At 38.4% G+C, this 20112-nt stretch overlaps 1 protein-coding gene across 4 annotated transcripts in view; it reads left to right on the top strand.

Moving 5' to 3' along the window:
* The window catches only part of PKD2L2 (polycystin 2 like 2, transient receptor potential cation channel), a 40836-nt gene that overhangs the window by 17560 nt on the left and 3164 nt on the right, over nt 1-20112 (top strand). For all 4 annotated transcript variants that reach the window (XM_027604884.2, XM_027604883.2, XM_027604885.2 and 1 more), the window contains 6 exons: nt 4615-4735; nt 5474-5575; nt 7050-7114; nt 7726-7780; nt 19396-19508; nt 19936-20043. In XM_027604884.2, coding sequence (XP_027460685.2) covers nt 4615-4735; nt 5474-5575; nt 7050-7114; nt 7726-7780; nt 19396-19508; nt 19936-20032 — 553 coding nt within the window. In that variant the 3' untranslated portion in view covers nt 20033-20043. The remainder of the gene's footprint in view (nt 1-4614; nt 4736-5473; nt 5576-7049; nt 7115-7725; nt 7781-19395; nt 19509-19935; nt 20044-20112) is intronic.

Below are 20112 nucleotides of genomic sequence, written 5' to 3' on the forward strand. Positions count from 1 at the left end.
ATTCTTGCCCTTCACCAGGGTTTCCTGTTTTTTGTTTTGTTTTGTTTATTATTGTATACTGTCTTCAGGCTAAGGAGCAGCTTGAAGTGTAAAGGTCTTCTTAGGTCTTTTCTGAGCCTGCACCTTTCCTTGGGGATGCATGGTGACTTTCTAATTTCCTCCATATATGCAGTTACTTTTGATGTCTTTAATGTCTGGCTCCCAAAAGGGGAAAAAGAGAAAAATGAAGGAGGAGGGGAGGGCACCAGCTCTTTAATCCCAAGGACATTAATTCAGCAAGAGGGAGAGGGACTTGAAAAAGACAGGGGAACATGCCCACATCTTTCTGCATCCTTGTGATCAGAAGGAGCAATCAGCAATCAAAACACAGACCCCTAATGTTTGGAGAACAGTGTCCTGATTGCCCACCCTTGTTCACACAGGTTGCATGCAAGCTGCTCCAGGAATATATGCATGGCTCCCTGCCATGGGCTGGGGGGTGGCAGATGGGTAGCTTTTACCAAACTAAAACCTGAAATTGACCAAAATTGTCTAAGCCTTCCCCTGGAAGTTGCAAGCCTTAAATAGACTCCAGAGTTCCAAAACAGTTACATCAGACAAATTCTCCCTATGTCATTATTGTCTAGGTGGGGAGACATATTCCTAATGTTTCCTATTCCACCACCCTCCCCAAACCCTCCACCATGAAGGCATTTTTGATGATCCAGAGAAATAGTCAAGAAAATGTGTTTCTGGCCACCTCTCCAGGAGAAGGAGACAGAAGGCAAAGTCCAGGGCTTGCATGGGGGCAGAGGCGGGGAGGGCTTGTCTGATAACCTCTCCACACAACAGGCAAGGAAACTGAAGGGCTAAAGTCTCAAGTTAAAGGTGAATCAATCCCATAATTACCTAGGTATCCAGGGAATTTCATGTCTTAAACTTGGATTAAGATGGTCCTGGGTTAGAATGCCTGTGTGCATCTGCAGACACAAAAAACCTCTCTGGAGAAAGTTTATTCATCCTCAGTCTCAAATTACTTCTACAAGCAATTTTCCAAATATAACTTACTGCTCATAGTCAAAGGCAACCTGGTACAGAAGGGGTAAGGAATCATAAGCAAGAACTAGCAGATAACAAACAACAGACTCAAAGACTTCCAATATTAGAATAATCACAAAATACTATATTTAGAGAAATATAAGTCAGAAAACATCTTTAGAGAACAGGACAGTATAAAAAGTGACATCTTTGAAAAAGTATCAAAAATAGAATTCCAGAACTGAAAATTGTAGTAACTGAGAATAAAAACCTAGTTGACATGGGGCACCTTGGTGGCTCAGTTGGTTGAGCGTCAGACTCTTGATCTCGGCTCAGGTCTTAATCTCAGGGTTGTGGATTTGAGCTCCACATTGGGCTCCACAAAAAACAAACAAAACACCTAGTTGACAGGTTTGACAGCAAATAAGAGATGAAGAGAGAATGAGTAAAGTGAAAAATAGGCCAGCAAAAATTACTGGAAATGTGGCATAGAGATACAGAAAGTGGGAGAAGGTATGAAGTATGAAGACTGGAACAAGAAGGCCTAACATGTTTAACCTGAGTTACAGAAGACAGACAGTGGACTAGGCAATATTTGGAGAATGCTGAAGAATAGCTAAATACCCAGTCATGTGAAGTCATATTAACCACAGTGGTATATTATTATGGAACAATCTGTTACCAATTTTAATTTATAAGAGAGAACTCTAGAAAGTTACCAGGGGTATGAGGAGACTACAAAACAGTTTTTCATTCAGTATAACCCTGTATTCTAAGCAGTCATGGTGTTCCTTTTAGGTTGGGGGGGAGGGTAGATAAGCTAAACTGCGATAAACTAAACTCCAATTAGGAGAAAAATGACAATTACATTGCGTTTGAAGTCTCCATTTCCTATGTGATTATAACCATTCAGCAAATTGGTTAGGTTTTGTTATTCACATTACTTACACAACAGAGGTATCTGGACCTCATTCAGAAGGGCTGAATGGAAGCTTTAGTTAACAAGCTAATTTCTGGAAAGGAGAAATGGTGCCTTTAACTTATCTTTTCTCCTGTCAATACAACTCAAGGATTACAGATCAAGTTTAATCAAAACTGAAACAGAACCTCTCATTCTCCTATACCAGAGAGGAAAAAATATTTGTTGAGAGACTTTGGTCTCCTTCCAATTCAGCTTTTCTTTTTGTATCTTGTGTAGAAGAACATTATAAACCAGTAGTAAAAGCTGAATAAATGGGGTGGCTGGGTGGCTCAGTTGGTTAAGCAACCGACTCTTGGTTCCAGCTCAGGTCGTGATCTGAGTCATGAGATCCAGCCCAGTGTTGGGCTCCATACTCAGCACGGAGTTTGTTAAAGACTCTCCCCTGCCCTCCTTTTATTTTTTATAAGTAAAAAATATTTTATTTATTTGAGAGAGAGAGAGGCAGAGGGAGAAGCAGGGTCCCTGCTGAGCAGGGAGCCCAATGTGGGGCTCGATCACAGGACCCTGGATCATGACCGGAGCCAAAGGCAGACGCTTAACTGGCTGAGCCACCCAGGCACCCCTAAATAAGTAAGTCTTAAAAAAAAAAAAAAGGCTAAATAAATACTTTTAAGTATGAATGATTTAACCATATCTTAAGTACCCAAGATGAAATTCCAGCTAACTCTTGAGTCCTAGGACTCCAAGTAGCCCATTTCTTTGAATATTTCTTCCTTCATTGTTTACAGCTGTATGCTCCCTTTACATGCTGGGCAAAAGCAACCAGGAACAATAAGCCTTCCTTTTGACTGACTAACCAATCATGCAAAGTATCTACATACTATTAAAAATTCCATCCCAGACTTTCCCTTAAAATAACTCATTTTAAGCATCTAACAGCGGTAACCATGGCATCAAAATATATCAAACATAAATCCAAATAAGCCCAAAGTATCAACTGTGGTTGTTCCTAATTAGCTTACGAATTTTTTAAAACTTTTTTAGTACTTCCTAAAATTTCTCCCATGAATGTGCGTTATTATTATAATCAGAAAAACTGGAGTGCTGCCTTTTTCTTTTAATTGTCCAATATTAGAGCTCTGGCTATCCATAAGGAACATAAAATAGATGTTATCCATTCCAGAAAACAAATTATGAGTAATAAAGTAGGATGCTACTGTTGCAAAACAAGAATAACAGATTATTTTCCTATATACTGTTCACATAATTTAAAGAAAAAAGATTAATTTCATCTAATTATTATCTTTAAATTATTATTTTAAAATTATCAATTCAGGAACCTGGGTTTTAAAAATGGAAACTATAATAAATCTTTTTCTAACCCAATAACCAATTGACCCATTGACCTCCTTTGGAATTTAGGTTAAATCTGATATCACAGGTATTTCTGGGACTGTTGGATATTAACATTAATTAAAAGTAATGCTTGAAATTTAATTAATGGGTATAATACAGAACTCAAGCAACAATCCTTAATAATGTTTATCACCATTTATGAAAATTTCTAACTTGCTTCTACAGACTGCTCAGTGTTTATATTATAGCTAAAAAGATAATTTTCCTAAGAAAACAATTTTAACTTGTAAAGAAAGATCCAAATACTTTTTAAATTAATTGTTTAATCTATGAGTAAAGATGAAATTAAACAGTTCTCAAGTTAAAAAAAATAAAGAAATCATCTACGTAATTTATAACATATCCCTGGTGTGTCTGGCAATGCCATTGCCAATTTAATGATGAGAAAATATGTAAAGTACTCCTAATTCCACCTCTGCTACTACTATGCTCATTCAAAGCCTTAATTTCCACCTTTAATATTAATAAAATGAAGATCTGTAATATTTTAAATGTTATTTTACATCAAATCCAAGATTTATAGTTATTGAAGAGAATAAAGTAAACCTCAGTAGCTCAGTCAGTTGAGCGCCCAACCCTTGATTTCGGCTTAGGTCATGATGTCAGGGTCCTGAGACTGAGCCCTGAGTTGGGCTCTGCACTCAGCGGGGAGTCTGCTTCTCTCCCTCTTCCCCTGCTTCCTCCCCACCCTGCTCTCTCACATGTGTGCTCTCTCTCTCTCTAAAAATTAAAAACAAAAAAAACACCCCACCTCTGGATCATGTTTGAGGATCATTACCAGCACTTGTTTTGAGACTCGGCAAGTGACAAATTGTTGGCATCTTATTTTAGCAGAGGAGGTGTACACATTACACATATTATTGGTATTAGAAATTTTAGGGGTTTTGGGTCTAGGTATGAGTTGAAAATCCTTATTGGACAAGGTCAGGTATTCTAAATTTTAGAAGGGCCCAAGAAAGGCTAAGAAGGTCATTGCCAAGACTAGTTGGTAAGCAGGTATCTCAAGGGTCAAATCTTGTAGGATTCAGTAAGTGGAAGCCCATCATTTCCTGAATCACTGTTGAGCAATTGAAGTCCTTGTCTGGCCTTTAGGGGGATGTTCCACACCTAGTTTTATGGAACTCGGAGCTAACATGACTAAAGCCAGAGAACCTATGCCACATGCAGCTGGATGGATACGTTCCTAGACATAGTGGTAACCCCCATCAGTAGTCATGTATGTGTGAGGGGATATAATGTTTTCTTTCTTCCCATCAAAGATTTACACAATTTCGAATTGTTCTTGGAGATTTTAATTTTGCTGGCATTCAGCAAGCCAATCGTATCCTGGGACCCATTTACTTCATCACTTTCATCTTTTTTGTGTTCTTTGTCCTGCTGGTAAGTATGACCATCTATGTTCCCTTTTTTGCCTGTATTTTTTTAGAATAAAAATGAAATTACTAATTTAGAAGAAATTATAGTATCACTGCTTAGCTGTCAGAGCTTTTTACATTTATTAGGAATTGTGTGGATTCCTAGAAATCCAGGCTAAGTCCAGTGTCTAAATGTTTTCAGTTTGTCCAAAGGAGAATGTGATCACAGTAGTTACCATATTTGTGTCTGATGTGTGCCAGGAATGTGCGCACTCCGAGTATAACTTGAATATCCCAGGTCTCTCCAGCTGGGACATTCCATACTGGCAGGGATGAAAATATTCTGCCCATTATTGCAATGGTTTCTAGCCCTTATGGCTAAAAACTCATACCTTTGTGATTTTTTAGGGGTCCCCAGGATGTGCTTTCTCTATTACTGAGCATATGGGCTACTTTTAAAATTTAAATCTAATTTACAAATCCCAGCACTCAGGGCGCCTGGGTGGCTCAGTCGGTTAAACGTCTGCCTTCAGCTCAGGTCGTGATGCCAGGGGCCTGGGATTGAGCCCCGCATCAGGCTCCCTGCTCAGCAGGGAGTCTGCTTCTCCCTCTCCCTCTGCCCCTCCCCTCTGCTGGGCTCTCCCTCCCTCTCTCAATCTCTCTCTCAAAATAAATAAATAAAACCTTAAAAAAAAAAATCCCAGCACTCATCAGAGTCACTAACATTTAAACTAAATTTTTACTAATTATTATTTCTCCCCAGAACATGTTCTTGGCAATTATTAATGATACTTATTCTGAAGTGAAAGCTGATTATTCAATAGGCAGAAGGCCAGATTTTGAACTTGGTAAAATGATTAAAAAGGTATGTCCAATTCTTTTCTTAATTTGAATTCTAAGACAAATCTTGTTCAGTTTATACTCTTGTCCTTTGAATAGAACTTAAACCCCAAGTAGTGGTGGGGGGTTTTTTGTTTTGGTCCAATCTTGCTCTTATTTGTATTATTTCACTGCCAGGGAAGTGAGATTTCTTTCTGGCTTTAAAAAAAGGTGACCAAAATGATCTCAGATTTCAATATATCAAATAGCAATTGAGCTGTTTACTAAATGCAAAGCATGTTGGGTTTTATAATAAAACTATCCCTTCCCTCCAAAAAATTTCAACTTAGATGCTAGTAAATTTCTATGAACAATCTTATTTTGCTCACTTTCGTGTTTCTGTTAATGGCAACGCTCTTCTCAGTCACTCCACGCTTAAAAACCTTGAATTTTTTATTCCCTGTCCCTCATATGGTCTGTTGCCAAGGCTTGTGTGTCAAGTTCATCTCTGTAGTTTTTGTTCACATTTGTGAGATTCAAAGACATGTTGAATTCTAACCACCACCACTGGGTTAGGGCCCTCCGTACTTTGCACCTGGCCTTCTGTTTGGTAACTTCTTCTGGCCTCTTTCCTGTGCCAGTCCAGCTCTGATACCACTTCTCTGCTCACAATTCTTCAGAGATTCTCTGAGCCTGTCAAAGTAAGTCCAAGTTCTTTATCTAAACACCCAAGGACCTTCTCAAGTCTCACCGTCCCAACCGGTCTTTATTCATGATCACTGAACTATGTAGCATGTCTACCTTCCATGCCTTGTGGGCAGCACGGTATGTTCCAGCCAGTGTTTGAGCACAGAGCTGTGCACCATCACTTGCCGTCCCTCTCCTCTCTGGGCCCTGTTCATGTCACTCACTGACCCCAGCAATGTCCCCTCCATTCCCTCGATGACCTGCTAATCTCCCAGATAGAATGGTATCTTCCCTGTCCTCTTAACACCTACCTCACTTGAGTTGTTAGCAGAGTCATGTCTGTACCATCTTGCTCATCTCTGCACAACCATGGCTCTAACCACATCACTTCACACAGGAGAAGTCCTAAGAGCCATGAGGTTAGTGGAGTTTAAAAACTCTGTCCAAGAACTCACCTGTAAAAGGAAACTATTAATATATCCCCCAGTGAGCTGAAGTGTAGGTTTTTTCATCTTTTATCTCTTGATTATGATGCTGGTTACATGCATTAAAGTGTTAACATCCTTAAATGCAATAAATGTTAATAAAACTTTTCAAAGATTTTTTTTTTCCAAGTTCAAGTGTGATGCCCACAAGAGAACCCTTTTCTTTTTCACTAGCAGGCAGAAAACGTAAGCAGTGACAAAGTGAAAGATAATCATAGCATTGCCTCCATATTTCTTTAGGGTAGTAGTCTCTGGAGACAGGCATCCCATATTTCTTATTCCTTGATCAAAATTAATACAGGATATGTATTTTTTTTCAAATTTTAAACTATTTTTAATTATGCCCAGAGTTACAACAATGCTCTCGAAAAACTCAGACTAAAGAAACCTGAAGAGGGAGAAGACGAAAAAAGGTAAGATGACTTAAATTTTTAACTTGCCATTTCAAACTGTTTATTATATTAGAAACTCCCAATGAGAGTAAGGTTTTGATTGCAAAACAATCACCATCCAATGTGCTGATTCTAAATATGGGTCAATACATCACCCAGTAGTACCTCCTAATTCTTTGAGTGCCATGAGACTCTAAGCTAAGCTAATTAAAAATTAATATAACACATGCTATGCCACTCAGAAAAAGCTTTAACAGAAAGCTGGACAGAACACAGACCCCCTAAAAAGGTAGGAAAAAATTTTAGTCTACATTAAGTGCATTCACTTAGCTATCAAAATAAAAACATTTTTACACAAAATATTTAAGGATATCTTTATATCTACTGAATCATTTTGGTGTCAAAATGCTTCTGAAACCCAGGCCTCTGGCAGTGGGACATAATAGAAACATTTTTTTTTTTTTTAGCTAGAGATGTGACACTCTGGAGAATTTATTAATGACCACATTTTCCAAACATTATCAGGAAGACCAAAAATGCAATTCAGATCCTTACTATAGAGCTGATCTTATTTAATGCTGGCATTTTTCTTTCTGCTCCATATGCTTCTGATTTTTATTTTATATTCTTAGTGCGAAAAGCGGAGATTTAGTTGAGCGAGCCAGAAGAGAAGGCTTTGATGAAAATGTAAGATTTTAACTTTCTCATAAAGATAGCTTTATTAGAAATATGCCTATGAAAGGGTTCAGATTAAGAACTGAAATGATTTGCTTTCTTTAGAGCACTGGTTTCCACCTCCAAAAATTTCTCCCAGAATCCAGCTATTTTGTTGTTTAAACAAGTCATTTCAATCCTACATGCTACCTCTCTTATTGTTGCACTCAGCCAGATGCCCTGATGCTCCAGCTGTAGTCTCTGTGGGATTGTCACACAGGGGTTAGTGATATGCTCTATTGACATGATCATGTAATTTTTCTCTTGTAATCAATGTGATGATCACTTCAATGGTTTATATATACAGTTGACCCTTGAACAATGAAAAGGTTATGTTTACAGTACCGTAAACAAAATCCGTATGTACGTGGACCCACATAGTTCAAACCTGTGTTGTTCAAGAACCATGTTGTTAAACAACAGTTGGAACTTCGCAGGTCCAGTTATATGTGGGTCTTTTTTTTTTTAATAAATACAGTGCAGTATTTACTGTAAATGTATTTTTTCTCTGCCTTATGATTTTATCAGTAACATTTTTTCTCTAGCTTACTTTATTGTAACAATACAGTATATAATACATATAATATACAGAATATGTTTTAATCGACTGCTTATGGTATTGGTAAGTCTTCAATCAACAGTAGGCTATTAGCTGTTAAGTTTTTAGGGAGTCAAAAGTTACACACACATTTTTGACTGCACAAGGGTCGGCACCCCCTAGCCCCTGTGTTGTTCAGGGTCAGCTATACATGGAGTGGAGCTAAGTTTCTCACTGTGAGGTAAGGGAGTTACAAAAAGGAAAGGTTGAAGGTTAAAATGAACTTTGTGGTGTTGGATTAGAATTATGGATGTGTATATGTGTGTTTGTGTGTGTGTACGTATTCTATAGCTCTGTCTATCCACTGAGAAGTCTAGAAGTAATAACACAGTTAGTTGCCCACACCTTGGTTTCCAAATACCATTCTCTTCTAAAAGGAACCAGGGCCCCTTGGAAATATGGCTAAATTCCGGGGCTGGAAAATACAACGAGTCTGGAATATCTTGTTGAGCCAGAAAGTAAAAGTGCTCAAAGAATGATGATCTGTTAAAAGGACACAAGAGTCAAGGTCAAGGGCTCCCGCTAGCCAAATCTGGGAATACTGAAGTACTTTAATGAATAATAATGTATAACCCATTGAATAACATAGGGTTCTATGAGTTCATACTGACCTGAACATATACATGGATAAAAGTTGGAGGAAGAGTAGAACTTTTCCATACCTCTCCACAAAATGCATATTAATTACAAAAAGAAAAGGAGTTATGTCAGGGTGGAGGAATCTGGCAGACGTTGCCTAATCAGTATGGGAAAAAACTGAAATCATATGCCAGCTGATAAGATGCTGAGAGAACACAGCATCACTTCAGTAACACTCCTGCCAAAGACGTGTAACGGAACAAAGTATCACACAAAACTAAACTACTGAGGGACGTTCTACAAAATAACTGGCCTGTATTCTTCAAAAGGATTAAGAAAGCCAAGATAAAGCTGAGGAACTATACCAGACTGAATGAGATTAAAAGACGAGTAAATGAAATGCCTAATCCTGGACTCTAGATCCTTTTTCTATAAAGGGCATCATTGGGACAACTGGCAAATTCTAATGGGGGACTCAGCATCAGAGGATAATGATCTATCAAAATCAGTTTTCTGATTCTGATGGTTATGCTGTGATGATAATAACGGAGAATGTCCTTGTATGCAGCAGATATACACTGACATGCTCAGGGACAACGGGACAATTGTGCTGGTAACTCCAAATACTTCAAAGGAAAAAAAAAAGTATTTGTACTGTTCTTCTAAGTTTTCTACAAGTTTAAGATTCTTTTAAAAACAAAATTAAAATTCAGTAAACCATTTCTGAAATAAAGGATGATGTAATTGAAAAACATACTGTGTACCTAGGGGAAATCACCTAGAATGAACATGATACTCATCCAAGTAAAATATGGACTTACAAGAAAAAGAAAACCAGGTTAGCATGACAACATTCAACACCATAAATCAACAGAAAAATACTTACAAATTATGCAAGGAAAGAAGATGTAAGCCAAGCATATTTATATCCAGCAGACTTGTGCTGCAAGTTTGTAAAGGCTCAAATAGTTTTGAACGTGCAAGAACCCAGAGATTATTGTTGTATCCCTAAGGATTCTACGAGAATGATTAGAGAAATTTTGAAAAAAGGAAGAGGGCAGAGGGAAGGTATAAAGTAGAAAAAGTTGACTGGTTTGAAAATATAGCTAAAAGTTAAAGAATTATCATTTAGAGTTAATAATCAGTAAGAGTAAATTTTAGCATATTTAATAATACAATAATAAATAATAAATTGTTTCAATGATTTTAAAACACATTTTAACATTGTTAAAATCAAGATGTGCCTATGGTTGACAGGGTGTCATACGGTAATTGGCAGCCTTTCTTTCTTAAGTGGTCCATAAACAATGGTGTGTCTTACACTAGACTCTATCTCTCAGATACAATGAAACATAGTAATAAGACTAAATACATTGGGACGCCTGGGTGGCTCAGTCGGTTAAGCGTCTGCCTTCAGCTCAGGTCGTGATCCCAGGGTCCTGGGATCGAGTCCCACATCGGGCTCCCTGATCGGCGGGCAGTCTGCTTCTCCCTCTCCCTCTGCTGATCCCCCTGCCTGTGCCTTCTCTCTGACAAATAAGTAAAATCTTTAAAAAAAGACTATAGTTGGGTAATGGAGAGGAAGATGAGGAGGAGGAAAAAACTACAAGCTCATTTTCTTGTTGAACAAGGGTCATTGTTTCTTTGTTGAGGGAACCAAAGCAAGAAGAGAGGACCCAAGTTGCATAAAAGGATCCATGAACAAAAGCAAACCACTAAAACAAAAATATATACCATCCTAAGGGCAGAAGAACCAAAACAAAAACAAAAAACAAAATATGCCATGTGGTAAAAAAATTTAAAACATACCATAAAACAGTATAACTGTGACCAGTTATGTCTGACATATCAGTAGAAGCAACTACACTTAATTTACTTAAAAAGAAAAAATTTCAGATTGAATCACAAAGCAACACCCAGTTCTATGCTATATCCTAAAGTATATACCTAAAACAAAGTGATTCAGAAAAGTTCACTATAAAAGCATGAGCAAAGGTGTAAACAGGTAAGCAAAAGACTTAGAGGACACAACTGAGTAAGGTAGAATTCTAGACCTACAGCTCTGAATGAGATGAAGGGCACTTTATAGTGCTAACATCAACTTTAATAGTTATGATTATCTATGCACCAAATAATACAGCATCAAATTCCATCAAGTATGGCCTACTAAACTTATAAAATGAGAAATAGGAACACTAAAAAGAGAGATCAGGAAAAATAAAAGGATAAGAACTACAAAACAATATAATGAATACGGTGATCTTATAGTTACGTATTTAACTTTTTTTTTTTAATGTTTTATTTATTTATTCATGAGAGTCAGAGAGAGAGAGAGAGGCAGAGGGAGAAGCAGGCTCACCACAGAGCAGGGAGCCTGATGCGGGACTCGATCCCAGGACCCTGGGATCATGACCTGAGCCGAAGGCAGACGCTTAACCATCTGAGCCACCCAGGCGCCCCGTATTTAACTTTGTACTCTCAGAAGATAGATCTGCTTTTCAAAAACCCATTCATAACAAATGTTCATATAGGGGCACCTGGGTGGCTCAGTTAAGCATCTGCCTTCAGCTCAGATCATGATCCCAGGGTCCTGGGATTGAGCCCCACATCAGGCTCCCTCTGCCCCACCCCCCACACCCTCGCTTGTCCTCACTCTCTATCTCAAATAAATAAATAAAATCTTTAAAAAACAATGATCATCTATTGAGCCACAAAGAAACTCAATAAACTCCAAAAACTGGTTAATATAGGAAAAATTATTTAAAAGCAACGTAGTAAAAATGTTTTAACAAAATCAGAAAAAAAAGATTATTTAACCAAGACTTTAAACTATTAAACAATTCTTGGGGTGCCTGGGTGGTTCAGATGGTTAAGCACTGGACTCTTGATTTCCACTGGGGTCATGATCTCAGGGAGGTGAGACTGAGTCCCTTCTGAGAGTCCACACTCAATGGGGAGTCTGCTTCTCTCCCTCTTCCTCTGCAACCCGCCCCCAGCACTGCCCCACTCACACTTGCATGCACTCTCTCTCTCTAAAAATAAATAAAATCCTTGGGGCACCTGGGTGGCTCAGTCAGTTAAGTATCCCACTCTTGATTTCAGCTCAGGTCATGATCTCAGTGTTGTGAGATCGAGCCCTGCATGAGGCTCCACGGTCCGTACAGAGTCTGCTTGAGATTCTCTCCCTCTGCCCCTCCCCCCAACTTGCATTCTCTCTTTCCTTCTAAGTAAATAAATACTTAAAAATAAATAAAATATTTAAAAAAACTATTAAACAATTCTTGAATCAAATAGGAAATACAAAATGAAATTGCAGAATTCTTAAAAAAACAATAAAAACACTATAGAGCAGAATCTATGAGGTAAGGTCAAATGCCAGAGGGAAATCAACAGACTTAAATTTATCAATAAAAATCAAGACTGAAAAACTGTACGTAACTCAAAAAGTTAGAAAAGAACAATAAATAGAAAAAACAGAAATAAGAAATAAAAACAAAAACAGAATTAACGAGTGGCAAATACAAAGTTGTATAAATAAATAAAATGGCTGGTTCTTTGAAAAGATGAGTGGGAAGAAACTACTAGCCAACAAACATGGAATAAGAGGGAGAAAGCATAAACCTGCATAGTAAGAAATTGGAATGGGAGAAATAATGAAAAAACAAGTAATTAAAAAAATACCACTAAAACTGAAGAAACAGAAACAAAGGGAAGGATATTCCACGCTCATGGATTAGAGGCCTTAGTACTGTTAAAATGTTCATACTACCTGGAGCAATATACAGATTGAATGCAATCCCTATCAAAATTCCAATGGCATTTTGCACAGAAAAAGAACGAACAATCCTAAAATATGCATGGAACTACAAAGACCTCAAATAGTCAAAGCAATCTTGAGAAGAGTAACTGGAGAAAGAAGAAAGCTGGAGGCGTAATACACCCTGATTTCAAATTATATTACAAAGCTTTTGGGGCACCTGGGTGGCTCAGTCAGTTAAGCATCTGACTTTTGATTTCCACTCAGGTCATGATCTCAGGGTTGTGAGATCAAGCCCTGCATGGGGCTCTGCGCTGGGTGTGGAGCCTCCTTAATATTCTCTCTCTCCTTCTCCCTCTGCCACTCTCTCACCCTTGCTTGCACACTCTCTCTAAAAAACAAGACAAAAACAAAACAAAAAAAAAACCCAGAGCTTTGGCAGTATAAATATTCTGGTATTTGCATAAGAAGAGACACAAAAACCAATGGAATAAAATAGTCCAGAAATAAACCCTCGCATATATGACCAATTAATTTATGACAAAAGTGCCAAGACTATACAATGGGGGAGGGACAATCTCTTTAATAAATGGTGCTGGGGAAACTAGACAGGCACATGCAAAAGAGCAAAACTGGACCAATATCTTACATAAAATTTAAATAAAATTAACACAAAATGGATTAAAGACTTGAACATTAAGACACGAAACCATAAAACTCTTAGAAGACAACGTAGGCAGGGGCGCCTGGGTGACTCAGTCATTAAGCGTCTGCCTTTGGCTCAGATCATGATCCCAGGGTCCTGGGATCAAGCCCTGCATTGGGCTCCCCGCTCCAGCTCGGCTGGAAGCCTGCTTCTCCCTCTCCCACTCCCCCTGCTTGTGTTCCCTCTCTCGCTGTGTCTCTCTCTGTCAAATAAATAAATTTAAATAAATAAATAAAAATAAAAATAAAAAGACAACATAGGCAGTAAGTTCCTTGTCATCAGTCTCAGTGATGATTTTTTTGGATCTGACACCAAAAACAAAGGCAGCAAAAGCAAAAACAAAACAAGCTAAAAAGCTTCTGTGCAGCAAAGGAAACAATTAACAAAATGAAAAGCCAACCTACTGCATAGAAGAAAATATTTGCAAATTATATATCTGATAAGGAGTTAATATCCAAAATATAAAAAGAACTCATACAACTCAGTAACAACTCAAAACAATCCAACTGGAAAATGAGCAGAGGATCTGAATAGACATTTGTCCAAAGAAGACATAGAGATGGTCAACAGGTACATGAAAATGTGCTCAACATTCCTAATCATCAGGGAAATGCCAACCAAACCGCAATGAGCTATCACCTCACACTAGTCAAAATGTCTGTCATCAAAAAGACAAGAGATATCAAGTATTGGCAAGGATGCGGAGAAAAGGGAACTCTTGTGCACTGTGGGTGGGAATGAAAACTGGTGCAGCCACTGTGGAAAACAGTATGGAGGTTCCTCAAAAAATTAAAACTAGAACATATGATTACCAGTAATCCCACTTCTGGGTATTTATCTGAAGGGAATAAAAACAATTCTAAAAGATATCCATACCATGTTCATTGCAGCATTATTTAGAATAGCCAAGACGTGGAAATAACCTAAGCGTCCATCAATGAATGAATGGATAAAGAAATGGATATATGTATAAAGGAATACTAATCAGCCATTTAAAAAAAAAAAAAGGAGGGTGCGTGGGTGACTCAGTGGGTTAAGCAACTGCCTTCGGCTCAGGTCATGATCTGGGAGTACCGGGATCGAGTCCCGCATCAGGCCTCCCTGCTCAGCGGGGAGTCTGCTTCTCCCTCTGACCCTACCCCCTCTTCTGCTCTCTAATAAATTAAAAAAAAAAAAACCTCATTTAAAACAAAAAGGGAAATGCTGCCACTTGTAACAATATCGATATACCTTGAGAGAATTATTTTAAGTGAAATAAGTCAGAGAAAAACAAATACTGTATGATCTCATATGTGGAATCTAAAAACAACAAAAAAACAAAAAACTGAACTCATAAATAACAGAGAACAGATTGGTGGTTCAAGAGGGGGAAGGGTGGGAGTTGGTGAAATGGGAGAAGGTGGTCAAAAGATACAAACTTCCAATTATAAAATAATTTCTGGAGATGCATGTACAGCATGATGACTACAATTAATAATACCATATTGTATATTTGAAAGTTACTAAGGGAGTAGGTCTTAAAAGTCCCAATCACAAGAAAAAAAATCTATAACTGTGTAGTGATGGATGTTAACTATTAACTACACTGACTATAGTGATCATTTCACAATATATACATATATGAAATCATTATGTTGTATACCTGAAAAAAATCACTAAGAGACTTTTTTGTATAACTCTTTGCAAATAACATCTGAAAAACTGAATGCAGTGGGTAATTTTTCTCTGAAAATAAATTTACCAAAACTGAGCCCAGAATAGAGCTTACAAAGGCTAAACAAATCCACTCTGTAGAATATTATAAAGTCATCACAGCTACCTGAAAAATAAATCAGGCCCAGATGGCTTCACAAAGGAATTTTATCAGATTTGTAAAGAACAAATAGTTTCAATCTATTTAAGCTGTTCCAGAAAAAAAGAGAAAATGGAAAGCTTCCAAATTATTTTTATAAAATGGCTATATAGTCATTATGTAAAATGACTATATATATATACACACTATATATACACATACACACACATATAAAATAACAATATATATACACACATACACATATCACTTATAAATTTTGATCAAAAATCCTAAATATTAGCAACAGAACCTAACAGAACACTGTAATATATCATGATTCAATAGGGTTTATTCTAAGAATGGAAAGACAGTTTAAAATTGGTAATCAACTAATTAACATAATTCATTCTATTAATAGATCCAAAAGGAAAGTTGCATGATCATTTTCCACAGATGCTGGGTATTTGATAAGATTCAGCATCCAATCTTAGGGGGACAACAAAACAAAACAAAACAGAAATCAATGGACACTTCCTTGATACGGTAAAAACATACTTAATCTCACCCCTAAGCTAGCACCTTACTTAAAAGGGAAACAATGGACATGTCAGGAAACACTGGACATGTCAGCCAAAAACAATTAAGTAAGAAAAATAAACTAGAAGTGTAAGAATTGGGAGGGAAGAGATATAAACTACCTTTACTTGACATATGATTCTCTTAAGTTTCCTTATGCAAATAGGTATGCATGTTTCCTAGGTATGCAAGTACCAGAATTCAATATAGCAATAGTAAAAAATAATTTACATAGTTATGTCATATATGCAAACACCAACCAGTTCATTAAAAATTATAACATAATACTCTCTAATAGCAACAAAATAGAAAATGCCCAAGAATAAAAAGTGTTTAAAACCAAGATGAGGAAAATTAAAGCATGCCTTAAAGATACAAAATACACTTGATCAAATATGAATATATACTTTCAGTCAGGACCTAATCAGGAAAATGGAGTACACATTATATATTTTTTTATTTATTATTATTTCTTTTTTAAGATTTTATTTGAGAGAGAGAGCACAAAGGGGGTGTGAGAGGGAGAAGCAGGCTTCCCGCTGAGCAGAGAGCCTGATGTGGGACTCGATCCCCAGACCCTGGAATCATGACCTGAGCTGAAGGCAGCTTAACCGACTGAGCCACCCAGGTGTCCCCACATTATATATTTTAAACAGAAAAAATTTACTACAGGGAACTGGTTACATAGGTACTGGAAGGCAGAAAAAGTAAAAACACTGACACAACTCATACTCTAGGAAGATGCTACCACTCCCAAGGCTAAGGTTACAAAAGGTGAAGTTATCTGAACCTCCTCTTAGAGAAAGAGCCTACAGAGCTATTGTTCAGACCTCTGAGGTAATCCCTATCCCATTCCTGCTGTTACTATTTCTGAGGGAGTATGGTGAGCCTGGTTCTGGGTGTGCCGAAAGGCTCTGGCATGCCGCAGCCATGCAGCAGCCCCAGCTGCTGGAGGGGACTACCATTAGCAGAAGCAATGCAGACAGATAAAAACCCAGATCCTTCACCCCACCATCCACCACGAAGGCAAAACCTAACAAGCCAGAGGCAAGAGTCTGGGGAATGAGGTTTGTAAAACCTGAGACCTACCACCATAGAGCATAAAAGGGTAAACTTTGAGTTGAGAGAAATCAGCTAAATAGTAGGTCCAGGTGACCCTTTTGGCTATTTAGTATACACATTTGAACTTGCATAAAATGACATTAACTATTTTTCATGGTTCCCTCCAATAAGGTGGAACTATCCTTTATACAAATGAAGGCACTTTTATCCTCTCCCCCAAAAGGGAGAAGCAAACTCCCAAGAATATCTATCTCTGGGTGATGTTAAGACCATTCCTAATGATATCACAATTCCTTAAGAACTTAATGTTTAAACTACAAAGTTTGGGTTTTTTTTAGTAAACTCTACCCACCACATGGGGCCTGAACTCACAACCCCAAGATCAAGAGTTGCATGCTCATAGTGACTACACCAACCAGGCATCCCTAAACTACAAAGTTTATTTTTGGACATAAAACAGGCATACCCCAGAGAATTCCCTGGGTTCCAAATATAGCCCTCTCTGCACCTGTTTTGTAGCAGCAACAAATTTCCCCTTGGTACTCAGTCCATTGGGTACCCACTCCTTTGCTTGCTTGCTCAGTAGCCTGAGGAATCCCAAATGGCCAGGTGATAGTCTCATATACTTATAGTCAGTTATCATGTCCCTTGGTGGAAGCACATCATCTATGAAGGTCTGATTCTTTGAGGAGCTCCCCTGCTACCAAATACTCGTTAGTCCAGTCAGAAAAACAAAAACACACAAGGCAGTCAAAAAAGAGGGCCTTTACTACAGAGAATTCCTTCCTGAGGTATTAGAGGACTAGAAGAGCCAGTGTTGGAACACTAAATGAATGCAGGGACAACAGTAAGTGACAGCTACCATCTACAGGGAAGAGGTGAGGCGATTAGAACCTTGAAACTTGGGAGAAAATGCCCCCAGAATTGCCACTCTGTTTGTGAGGAAAGGCGCCACTTTCCTGTGAATGTCAAGGCAGGCTTCACAGAAGCAGTGATGGTTGAGATGGGTTTTTTTGAAGGATGAGTCAAGTTTACTAGGCAGTCTATTTAACCCATAGTACTACCACATCTGTTATTACAGGCCTGGTCATTCAGAAATAGTGCATGGCCTACCACTTTAACACCATATTAAAAGTGTAAGTGAATATGTCAAAACGTGAATGCTATAATGTGGCCAAAATAAAACTAGCAAGATGGAAAGCCACCCTTTCCTACTTATGCTATGTTGGTTTAAAAGCAGACAATGTCTGATAGTTTCTCTGACCAGAACAGCACACATTTATTAAGTCAACAGTGTACAACTTCGGCATCACCATCCTCTCTGGGCAAAGTAATCAGAATCCTTATAAAGGGATCAACTTTGGTACTTCAAATCACTGCTGGAGCAGGGCAGTATCGTACTGATTTACTGAGAAGACTTTGGATCTGGGGCGCCTGGGTGGCTCAGTCTTTAGGCATCTGCTTTCAGCTCAGGTCATGGTTCCAGGGTCCTGGGATCGAGCCCCACGTCGGGCTCCCTGCTCTGCAGAAGCCTGCTTCTCCCTCTCCCACTCCCCCTGCTTGTGTTCCCTCTCTCCCTGTGTGTCTCTGTCAAATAAATGAAATCTTAAAAAAAAAAAGACTTTGGATCATATCAGGATGCAAGGTCTCCTTTTTTTAAAGATACATTTATTTATTTACTTATTCAGGAGAGAGAACACTAGCAGGGGGAGCGGCAGGCAGAGGGAGAAGCAGAAGCAGACTCCCCGCTGAGCAGGGAGCCCAATGCGGGGCTCGATCCCAGAACCCTGGAATCATGACCTGAGCTGAAGGCAGATGCTTAACCGACTCAGTCACCCAGGCGCCCCTCCTCTTTCCTTTTTTTTTTTTTTTTTAGTGCTGTCCCTATTTTCTACATTACATAAGAGTGCATTTTTTCTAAAGTTGGGAAAAAGTTATTTGGACACTAAAAAGGAAGCGAGTGGTAGTGAGGACAAAACACAGGAAGGACTCTTTAGGAGCAGAGACAAACGTAGCAACGATTTTCTGTTATGAGGAACTTATTTTGGGGTCTGTGGGCAGACTGGAGTGCACAGATTGATGCAGTAATGTTGAAAAGGGGACCAAGGACTGTTAGGTAAGACTGCAGGGGTCTGGCTTTGAAGCAGCTGGGAGGGCAAATACCCACAGATGTGTTTGAAGTACATCTGCTTCATTACACAACAGAAGCACAGAAAAGAACAGTTCAGCTTTAGCCTAGTGAAGAACAGAGAACGTGAGAAATTCAGCTGGAGAGGCAGGGGGGAAGAGGCAGTGAAACGAGAATAAGCTGATGATTTTTAATTTAAAAAACCCATAACTCTGGTGAACAGTTCTAACACCAAGTCCTCTCAAATGAATCTGATGATGCATAGATCTTAAAGCCAGGAAGGGCAAAACTCCAGTAGGGCTCAAAACCACAGCCCTGGAGAGACTAGTTTTAAGATTTTCAACCCCATGATGCTCAAGTGCCAACGATGCTTGTCCTCTGACTTGACAGGAGATTCAAAGTGCAAAGCAGATGAAAAAGTGGAAAGAGAGGCTTGAGAAAAAGTATTATTCTGCAGAAATTCAAGATGACTACCAGCCTGTCACTCAACGGGAATTTCAAGAGTAAGTATATGTTCTAATCAGGGCACTGTGGGATATCATGATATGGGGACTGGGGCCATGAGTTACATTATTTTCCTGAAACCAGACCTTATTCTGTTGAATATGGTCATCTTTTTAACCCAACTTTGAAATTAAACAGAAAGCACAAGACTCTATTTGTATAAATGTAAGGTGAGAGTGGAACCAATTGCTTTTATCCTTACATCTCCAAATAGGAACTGCCATTTAGATTTGATATGCATAGCAAACACTGTTCTCCAGTTTTAGAATATAAGATCCAAACTTGGCCACACTAGGCATGTTTTAGAAGCTTAAAATACTATCTTCCCACTCCCAAGTACTTAACAATAGGTACTAATAACGTGCTGACTCTTTATGCACAAAGGTATGTTACTCATTCTCTGCTTCCTTCTAAATTGTCCTCTAGACTCTTTTTATATGCCGTGGAGCTGGAGAAAGAATTACACTATGTCAGTCTAAAACTAAACCGAGTGATGAGAAAGATTTCAACTCTACAACCTTGAGAGAAGTGCAGGTGAGAACCTGTGATATAATCATTGAGTATTTCTAACAAAGATTTATCCTTGTACTGAATTATTTCCTA

Source organism: Zalophus californianus, chromosome 5 (genome assembly GCF_009762305.2).
Source record: "Zalophus californianus isolate mZalCal1 chromosome 5, mZalCal1.pri.v2, whole genome shotgun sequence".
In the NCBI taxonomy this organism is placed as follows: domain Eukaryota; kingdom Metazoa; phylum Chordata; class Mammalia; order Carnivora; family Otariidae; genus Zalophus; species Zalophus californianus.